The sequence below is a fragment of the Trichechus manatus genome, unplaced genomic scaffold, assembly GCF_000243295.1.
Source record: "Trichechus manatus latirostris isolate Lorelei unplaced genomic scaffold, TriManLat1.0 scaffold00050, whole genome shotgun sequence".
Taxonomy (NCBI): domain Eukaryota; kingdom Metazoa; phylum Chordata; class Mammalia; order Sirenia; family Trichechidae; genus Trichechus; species Trichechus manatus.
The window spans coordinates 13,457,798-13,468,714 of record NW_004443986.1 but is presented as its reverse complement, the minus strand read 5'-3'; the positions used below and the strand labels follow the sequence as shown (position 1 = coordinate 13,468,714).

At 34.7% G+C, this 10,917-nt stretch overlaps 1 protein-coding gene across 1 annotated transcript in view; it reads left to right on the top strand.

Annotated features, from left to right (window-relative positions):
- SKAP2 (src kinase associated phosphoprotein 2) overlaps positions 1-10,917 on the top strand; it is a 181,840-nt gene that overhangs the window by 115,983 nt on the left and 54,940 nt on the right. Inside the window, exons 7-9 of the mRNA XM_004377474.2 lie at positions 7,400-7,524; positions 8,401-8,464; positions 8,810-8,947. Coding sequence (XP_004377531.1) covers positions 7,400-7,524; positions 8,401-8,464; positions 8,810-8,947 — 327 coding nt within the window. The remainder of the gene's footprint in view (positions 1-7,399; positions 7,525-8,400; positions 8,465-8,809; positions 8,948-10,917) is intronic.

Below are 10,917 nucleotides of genomic sequence, written 5' to 3'. Positions count from 1 at the left end.
ATATTAAAAAATTTATATTGTGATTTTGTTTCCATCTAGTATGTGAAGAAGGATAATATCTGTTCTTAAGAAACAAGAATAATTCTAATTTTATCAAAAATTTTTGCAATTTCATGGACTTTATAGTCTTTGATATACAAGTGTTAACTTTAAAGTTTATCACAATAAATGTTAAATGAAGGATATGCCTTTTATTTTCTGCCTTTATAGTTAAGAGACCCTGTAACAATAGAAAAGTTAAAAAGAATAGCTGATATTTAGTAGGATTTCATCAGTGTGCAGAAATATTCAGGTACAAACAAAGTCTTACTAAGTCTGACGACCAGGAATTGTGTTGGCTTGTAATAAAGCAGGACACAGTTTGATTTACAACATATCTATATTTATGTATAGCTATATCTTTCTATCTATCTATAGATTGAAGGTAGATATATTGTAAATCAAACTGGGTCTTGCTATATCTATGTATACAGATATAGTAACGTCTATACCAGTAGATATTCTTTAAACATCTATGTGTCAGGTATTATTAATGCAAAATAGTATGTAATACTTTGGCTCAGAGGAGTGGGCACAGAGTACCCATAAAACAGTATGATGGGAACTGGATAACTGGAACAGTGGGCAAGTGAGGGCTGGTGAGCTGGGAAGGGGTGGGGTCAAGTTGTGAAGGTTTTACATGCCATAGTCAGGAGTTTGGTCTTTCCCATCTAAGGGACAGTTAATGTTTCTGAGCACTGAAGGTAAGGAGGTGACATGACAAATTCACACTGAGTGTTGGAAAGATCATGTTGACCGCTGTCAAGTGAAGGGTTGGAAGAAGTGGGGCTGGAGGCAAGACTTCTGAGGTCTGAGGCTGAGAGTTGCTGAGAATCCAGTGAGCAAAGGCAGAGGTTGTTTACCTCCTTGAGCTCATAAGGAGCTGCAGGTCAGCCATTCGTGTTGCATGAGTAACAGCGGCATCATTTATTTGCTAATTATTGTAGGAGGCTCTCCTACAATATTAATTTAATATTTTAAGAGGATAACATGTATAAGATATTAAAATATGCTCTACATAAGGTTTATCTTAACAATTGCTGTATATGTTATGATAGTCTAAAAGACTGTAGCATAATTAGTATCTGAATTTCCATTTTAGAGGAAAACAGTAGGTTTAGCCAAAAATTAGAAATGAGGCATTTAAATCTCCAGTGTACAAAAATACTTGTAATTTATTTATTCTGCATTCACAGCTATCTAACACTACCTTTTTTTTTTTTAAATCACATTTATACCTAGAGTTGAAAAGATGTGGTAGTATACAAAAGGACTTGATTTTTATGCTTACAATATACAGTTATTCTAAAGAGAAATAGATTTTGGAAATACCTAACATTTCCTGCCACCAGAACATATTAGCCAAACTTTTAATTTTATTAACTACTTTCTAGCCTACTATTTTCACTTAAAATAGTAATAATTTGATACTTCCTCACACTAGAACTCAGAACACCATGAATGTATTTCAAGTGACTGAATTAGTATTGGTATTTGTATTTCTGTGAGCTGTATAAACAAAAGGAAAATGTTCATATATCTTTGACTGAGGTGATAGAACAACTTGTGAATCAGTTTGATAAACTTTAGTTGGAAGGATTAAGTACTGAGGGCCATGCTTTCTTCTTCCATATTCCTGAGCATTAACAATTATAGAATTACATAAGTTATTCTATAAGGACTTCTTAAATATAAGTAGCAGATATCAAACATTGCTAAACATATTGCATATCTTTCTGTTTGCTAGCCATTTGTACCAAGTCAGCATTCTTGGTACAGACTACAGATACCAAGTTTTTTTAACTGTGCGGTAAAGGAATTTATTGGAAGACTGTCAGCTATCAGACAGAATTGGTGGGAAGGCTAGACAACAATGCTCAGAAAACAGGCAAGAACTAAGGGAGGTTAGGTGGCTAGAACTTCAGCCCAGTTTGTGCCCCCAGGAAGAATCTGACTGGGACACACTGCTGGCTCTGCCAACACAGGGCAAGTGACGTTGCCACTATGCATTGCCACTAGTTGATGGATGCCACTGGAATGGATTCTGAATTCTCCCCTGATTCTTTGGTTTCCTACTTCAGGTTTAAGTCCTAGGCTAGAGCATCTGCTTGACTGAGCTAGAGCAGGGAAAATGTGCCTTCCTGTAGCTTCTGTAGTGGGAAGCTAGGTTCTGCCCCTGACAACTTTGGGATACCCTTCAAATAAGATGCTTGGATGCTGGGGAGCCCCAAATGACAAAGTGTACAACTTATAAGAATACTAACGAACTTGAATTTATTTAGTTGGTGTATTTAGGCTATATTTAAATTGGCAGGAGAATGGTTGATGTTTTAATCATATTTTCTGAGAGCCAATGAAGAAGAGAAAAAACAAATATATTTACAAGAAAAATAGAAGGACTGATTGGAGTTTGGGTAGGTGGCTGTGAGAGGGAGCTTGGAGGCAGTTGGTGAAAGAAAGGGAGAAATCAAGAATGGTGCTCAATTTTCTGGCTTGCGGACTTGAGTTAATGGTGGTGCCATTTATTAAGATTGGAGACACAGCAAGAAAGAGCACATGGGTTGGGGGAATGTGGGATAAGATGATCTCCTCTGTAGTTATGTTATATGCGATGTGCTGTTTAAGAGCTTAGCTGCTAACCAAAAAGTCAGCAGTTCAAATCCACCAGCCGCTCCTTGGAAACCCTATGGGGCAGTTCTGCTCTGCTATATGGTCACTATGAGTCGGAATTGACTCAGTGGCATTGGAGTTTTATAAGACATTCAAGAGATAAAACATGGTATGAAGATTTAGATTTACAATTCTGAAGCTTGGGAGAGAGAGCAAAACAGTTGCCGTTGAGTTAATTCTACCTCATGGTGACCCATACGTGTCAGAGTAGAACTGTGCTCTATAGGGTTTTCAATGGCTGATTTTTTAGAAGTAGATTACCAGGCCTTTCTTCTGAGGTGCCTCTGGGTAGACTCAAACCTCCAACCTAGTTAGCACTAGCACTAATTAGCAGCCTAGTGCATTAACCATTTGCACCAGCCAGGGAATCCAGGACAGAGAGAAAGCTGGACTAAAAATAAAAAAGTATGAGTGATAAGCATATTGAAAGGAATTCAGTCCTTAGAATTGGATGTGATTGCCCAGGGAGAGCTGTAAAGTGAGGAAAGAGCAGGCTTTAGAACATAACCATCACGATTGTTTAAGACATAGGCAAAGGTAGAGGATCCCGTAAAAGAAGCTGAGAAAGTTTGGCCCAAGTTGTAGGAGAAAATGTAAGAGAACATTTATCTTCTCTACTGCGACTTCTTAAATTCCATGTTCAAGGACAGTGATTTTCAAATGTTAGTGTGTATGAAAAAATCACCTGGGGTGGTTGTTAAAAATTTGGTTTTTGGGCTAACCCCCAGAGATTCTGATACATTTCTGCCTTTTAACTAGGCATCCAAGATGATTCTAATGTATACTTTTTGAAATATACTTTGAGAAAGTAATAGACAGAGTGAAGTGGTTGAAAAAGCAAGGCTTTGGAATCAGATTTACGTTAGGGTCCTGGATTTTACCACTTACTGGTTGAACAAGTTGGTTAAAGTCCTCTCCCCCCGCCCCCCGCCGTCAGTGGTGGGAATATAAAATATACCTTCTATTAGAATTATTACAAGGAATACATGAGATATACTATTAACTTCCTGGCATATAGAAGAAGCTCAGTAAATGTGAGTCGTCTTTTTGACAGCTTAAAAAACACAGAACCCAGCTTTATATTTAAAAGCCAGTGGAAAGTTGAAGGAAATAGCTGTCATTAACCTCATACATTTTGTTTTGTAGGTTATCAGGGCCAACTGCTTTCTACCTTGATGCTACTGAGTTAGAACTGTGTAAAATTAAGTTACTGATTTAATAGATTTCATTATCTGTTTTCTCCTGGCAGCCTTCAGTTCTGTAAACATTAAATTTGAACATCATGACATGGGTAAAGTTAAAGTGTGAAATAGAAGCCATGGGAAATTTAATAGACAAACACCTCAAAAATCCTGAGAGTATCAGTGCATTAGAATATAATAATAAAAACTGATACTCAAAATGATACTACTAGATCATCAAGAAAATGTTAAATTATGTTTAAAAGATATTATTTGAGAAATCAGGGAAGTATTTTTTAGGAAGATTTCCATCATAATGATTAACATTTTAAACAGTTTTGGCACTTAAAGCAATAAGCTGCTGTTGGGAAGTTCACTTAGCTAAAATACTTTGTTTTTCACAGTTCTAGCTAAATGAACTTATGTGACTTTATTTCCCATTTGATTGGCATGTTACAAATTTTTAACAGCCGGTCTCATGTCAACAGGTGTCCCTGAAACTATCTCAGAAAGCACTGTGGAGTTAACAATCCATAAACATTACGGATTGATGTATAATGCTAAAATTCTCTCTGTCTAAAAGAGAAGCTGATGTGAAGGGAGAAGAGTAAGGTCTCATCATAGCCATGTCTGCCTATTTCATGTCTTGAACTTTCTATTCTATATTGGTTAATTGGAAATAAAGCTACTTTATGGTTATGGATTTACAAAAGGTATTGGAAAGAGTTATGAATTACCCACCATTCTTTTCAAGCTTTGAATATTGTAGAAAAGTTTTAGACCAACCTCCTGGTCCCGCTCCTTCAACCCTCCACTTGGATGTTTATATGATTATTTATCCTCAAATACTAAACAGTAAGCTGAATAGGTCTAGGTATTGGTTTATATATTTATCATTTATTTTACTTGATTAAAGAGTGACACTTTTTGTTCTGCATACTTAGATCTTTCTTTGTCAGAGTGAAGTTTTCTTTTGTTACATCTTTGATTATTTTTACTGTTGATTTGTTATTCTTATGTTGTAATTTTGTCAGTTCTCCATTGTTGTTGTTGTTGGGTGCCCTCGAGTCAGTTCTGACTCATAGCCACCCCATGTGCAGAGTAGAACTGACCCAGAGGATTTCCTAGGCTGTAATCTTTACAGGAGCAGCTCACCAGGTCTTTTCTCCCTCGAAACGGCTGGTGGGTTTGAACTGCCGACCTTTTACTTGGTAACTGAGTGCTTAACCATTGCACCACTAGGGCTTTTCCATATCCATCATATTTTCTTTTGTCTTCTTCCCCCTTGGTTTTTTCCCCACCTACCAAGGAAATTTCTCAAGGTATATGACTCTCTGATTTTCAGCAATTCTACTTTTTATCACTTCTAATATATAATTTGTTTTGCTGCTACATTTTCCATTTCCTTATGCAATATTTTTTTTCTTATTTCATCAGATCTACTTTAATTTCTACTTGTCTCAATCATTTCTCTTATCTCATATTACTTTATTTCATCTTTCATCTCTTTCATAATCTTTGTTTTTTGACTTTTATGAAAGATGGAGAGCATCTGAGACAAATGCCAGTACCATCTTATCAGATCTTCCCACTGAAATACACACACACACACACACACACACACACACACACACACACACACAAAATCATGGGTATTTACTTTGAAGATGTTATCTATCAAGTTAACACGAGATCTTACTGGAGTAGGGTGGGTTCTAATTCTGTATGACTGGTGTCCTTATACAAAGGGAGAAGTTACACAGAAACAGACAAAGGAAGGATGCCATGCAACGCTGCGGTATGTGTGTGTGCACTTCAGTGGAAAAGTGGGAAAGGTCTGATAAGGTGGTACTAGCTTTTGTCTCAGCATACCTACAATACTGCTTGTCTTGTTTAAAATACTCAATATAAATTTGTTGAATAAGTGGGTGAATGAGTGAGTCCTCTGTGAGACTTTTAGAAGAATCAACCACTCTTAACTATTTCCTATTACTTTAGTACTTTTTTCAATATTATTTTTCTAGTTTGGTGCTTTGCAAAATATGTCTTGGGAGTTCCAGTTTCATAAAATGTTCTGTGAAAAAAGGGTTCTATGGACAAGTGATTTTGGGAAATACTGCATACTAAATCCTTCTCTTAGAAGGACCCCATTATGTAAGTATTAACGGCCCCAAAAATGTTTGAATTAACAAAACCTGTTTAACTGTATTTAATTCAGCATTTCCCAAACTTATTTAATCACAGAAATCTATTGGTACTCTAGAAAATACACTTTGGGAAATGCTTCTTTCTGAACCCCTTATGGTTCTTAGAGACTTTTTCCACAAAGAAAACTTCAAAATTTTGGATTTGAATTGTTTTTCACCCATTCAAAGAGGTATAAATTACGACTAAATATGATTACTGGTAGATTGTCCAGGTTTAAGTCAAGCATTTCTAACTCAGATTTTTCTCATTTGATATTTTGAACAAGATCAGATCTCCATGACTTTTTAAAAATGTATGTTCCTTCAGGCATTAAATTAGTGTATTTAAGAAAAGGAAATACATTTTTATTGGTGCACTGAGCATAACCCTTCACCCCACGATATGGAAACATCTCTATATTTCCCCTGAGCTCAGTAAAAGAGGCGGTTTGTCTTTACTTCTGGTTTTAATACTGTGTGTTAATCTAGGAAGTAAACCTACAACTATGCAGCTTTTCTATCAAAATGGGGTACCTACGTGAAGTAGGAAAGCTAATTTTATTTTCAGTCTCAGAGTATTAAATCTTTTGTTGTATTCTTTCTTTGTCTTTAATAGTCTTACTAAAGAACGTCATATTTTCTTTTGACAATTTACCACATGGGATTCAAATGTGCTTTACTAGTTCAGCTGTTCACTGACTGGTTAAGGAACCTAATTTTTTTTTGGCAACTAATGCTTCAGCACTTGCTTTACCACTTCTCTCCCTCCACAGTGTTTGATTTCTCCTCACATCTTTTTGTAACTAGTATTTTTGTTTTGCTTTGTTTTTTAAATTTAGAGTTAGACTTTCATCAAATTAGCAGATTTTCTTTTAAAGTTTTATTTTAGGGTGTGAATGAGAGGAGGTAATGGTAGGTTAAGCCCAGCTAGTTTTCAAGTGAACCAGTTTTCCCACTGATGTACCAAATCTGAGAGAGACACTGATTTGTTATGGACTTGTCTAGCAAGATCTAAGTTCTAGAATTTTTCCTAGGTAAGAGTGTCATATTTTCCCATTTCTTTCTGAGCAAGACCTCTTCTTCTGCTTCCCTAAATATCTATTTTAGATAGAGTATCTCAAATACTTCTAAAATTTCAAAATTAAAAGCAATATTCGGGGACTTTTTAAAGCATTGTATTACTAACACAAATTATGACCAGGAAAAAAAAAAGAAAACCTCTTTCCAAGAATTGACAAAGAAAATCTACATAAAAAACAGTTGGCTGAGCGTTTGTATTCACTCTAGTAAATGAAATTCTAACTTTGGTTTTGTCTTCAACAGACAAACAACAGAAAGGTGAATTCGCAATAGATGGCTACAGCGTCAGGATGAATAACACCCTTAGGAAGGATGGAAAGAAAGATTGCTGTTTTGAAGTCTCTGCTCCTGATAAACGTGCCTATCAGGTTGAAGTTTTTATGTTGCCTTGAAATTAAGTTGATAAGATGTTCTGATTTCATTTATAGAGACATTAACATTTTGTTAAAACAATTCTCTCTGACAAGTTAATAGTAATAAAAAATATTGGTTTTATACACTGAGCACTCATACAAGAGGAAATACATTTTTAAAACGTTTCAGATTAGTGCAAGTGATATCTTTTTGAAAAAGAACAAGCGAAAATGTCATTTATCAGTTACTCCAAATGTTGCATTTTATATTTATTTTAATAGAACTGTGTGATTTTGTAAAAGAATTACATAGTAGAAAGAGTAAAATTATCAAAAGAAAAATATCAGTGTGTTAATGGCATATTGTATTGCATAGGGGTGTGGGAGAAAATGAAGCTAAAGGCCCGGATGGGTTCTGCAATTCAAGAGCTATCAGCTAGGCATCAATACGGAATGTATGTTTAATAAGTTTTAAATATCTGAGATTGCAGTTGAAAGCCAGTTAATTAAGTTGTCAGGTAGTGTGTTGGAATCTGACAAGAACATTTTTAAGAAAACTGTATCTAGCAGTCTAAAGAAATTCATGGGTGTCTTCTAATTGTCAAGGGCAAATTTTGTTCATCAGTTCTGTCTTTGACATTGATGAAGAGAAGCAGTTTTTTTTCCTGCACAGCTGCCAGCTGTTGATCAGAGTTTCAAATCCATCATCCTCTGCTTCAATTATGTAAATTTGTCAAAATTAACTGTACATTATAGGAAGCATCCTTGCAAGAAAAGTACCACTAGACATGAAAAGAATTACTAATGGTCTTAAAGAAATGATAAGAATGCTACGTGCCTTCCATTTCTACTGTAGTGATTTTTGTTGTGTTATTGTTTGTTTTTTGTTAGTTTACAGCAGCTTCTCCCAAAGATGCTAAGGAATGGGTACAGCAGCTGAAATTTGTATTACAAGGTAAGAGCAATCAATTAAACAAATTATCATAGTTTTTAAATACTGAATTACTGAGTGATTTGGGTTTTCATATACAAAAGCTTATTGACTTCTCTGAAGATGACCAAGGAAACATGACTGGTATTAACAAAGACCATTCACTTGAGATTTATAAAAGCAACTCTTCTATATGTACCAATTGACAAATTTTGAAATTTGTATTTCAATTTAAAAAATGTTTTAAATTAAGGATTTAACAGATTAATAGTATTGTTACTTTGTAGGGCTTCATTAATTTAGAAAATATGGTTTTAGAAATACTTTTTGCATTCTCTTAAAATTTACTCTCTGAAACGTATTTTGTAGATATGGAATCTGATATTATTCCTGAAGACGATGATGAAAGAGGAGAATTATATGATGATGTTGATCATCCTCTACCAATCAGCAGTCCACACAAAGGCGGTCAACCAACAGATGATGAAATTTATGAGGAGCTTCCAGGTATTTATTTTCTGGTGATTAATTTAAGAATTTTAGGGCTCTTTTTTATGTCATATGTCATCAAGTTGTACTTGAGTAGAAAATGGTGAACATTAAGAACAAGGACAAAGAAAATCTTCAGAACTCTGTTTTACGAAAAGGGTTCTGCTTGAGGTATTTCAAGTGAGTGGATGTACGTTTATGAAAAGCGAATGGACTGTTAAAACATGCAGATACAGTCTTTATCTCTTGGGACTGTTGGCTCATTAGCATTGTTTATGCTACATAATTTTTTAATTAAAAAATTGACTTGCCTTACAGTTTTTTCCACCAACTCACACATCACTTTTTATTTATACATCTTGGAACTCCATTAACCAGAAGTTCTGTGCACACCCCATATGTCATCAACTTCTGCCTCATGTATTCCTCCTTACTGCAGTGTATTGCATTGTCTTGGAGAAATGTTGAACTATAGACAAAGGCCTTTTGATGCTTGAAGTTTTCTTATTTGAGGTTTTAGCATCAGTGTGAAATCAAAAGGGTTTTTTATTTAAATTGTCAGGTGTGGTGTATTGCCTACATGCTTCAGTATCTGTTATATAAAATAATATGAATTATCTTTTAGCGACTTGATTTGTAGTTTTGAGGGTCATCCTAAAACTTTAAAAGATAGGCATCTGAAATATAGGTATATGAAATAGGACACTTAGAATATGAAAATATTCAGGGAGTTATTGCAGTACTAATACTGTAGGTTGAAATGAGTTTTTTTCTGGCTATTAAAAAAAATCGGTAGATAGAGAATAAAAGGGGATTATAAGCAGTATAAGTGAGATTTACCTAACATTTCATATAGAGAGGCTATTTTTCTCTGAATAGAACAGTTTAATGACATAATATAAACCTTTAAAGTTGATTTCAGAATTACTTAAAATGTTTGAAGTTAATGTACAAATGCCATTTGCAGTGCAGTCAGCAGAGCATCGAAACTCTCAAAAACTTCCAATTCTGGCTATACTATTTACTAGGTTAGTGACCTTAAAAGTCAATTTCTTCATCTATAAAATGAGGATAATATCACAGAGGAGTAAATGAGATAATGTATTTAAAACTCTCAGCACAGTGGTTGAATTATAGCAAGCACTAAATAAATTGTAACATCATCATCGTTTTTATCATTGTATCTAGTAAATTCTTGCAAGGGCTTATATGAAGGTATAGTAATGGTTTTCTGACCAAGTAGGAATTAATAATGGTAACGCTATTATAAATTCATTATATTAAAAAACTACTGAAAATATCTATCTACATGTTGTCTTTCACTACCCTAGAAGAAGATGATTAGTATAGAAGAGTAATTTTGTGGGAGAATAATAATCTATATTTCTATTAGCGGAGCTATGTTTATTAGCTTTTTCCTTTCTGGTTTATCCTAAGGAAAGGGCATCTGCTATAGCATCAGTTATCCCCAAGTAGGGAAGAACGTTCTCTGGCTACCAGTTTTCAGTCGCTCTGTATCATTATTCATGCAATCATTTTAATCTTTGACATGTTCAGAATAACTTGTGAGAATGTGTGCTAATATAAATTAGAAAAGTGTAGTGCCTTTAAACATGATACTACTGTCATATACATTTCATCCCTTTAAAACCATGCAATGAGTATTATATTATAATTGTTGAATTTACTGTTAATTAAATTCTGTTTCTTCAACTTGACCGTCCTCTCCCTGCAGCCCCCCTCCCCACCCAAAAGAAAAAAAATGATTAGGAAAGCTCAAATATTCATAATCCTTTCCATAATAAAGACCCAGGGAAGATTCTTGTAACTAGCTTGAAATCTTAAAAGTATGAACATCTTTTCTGTCACTACAGATGCTCTTCTTCATCTTTTTTTTTTTTTCTTTTTGGCCAGGGGCCAAATAACTGGTTATTCTTCAAGTAGTCTTGTTGTGGTACTGGGAGAAATTTAAGCTGCTCTGGGATTCT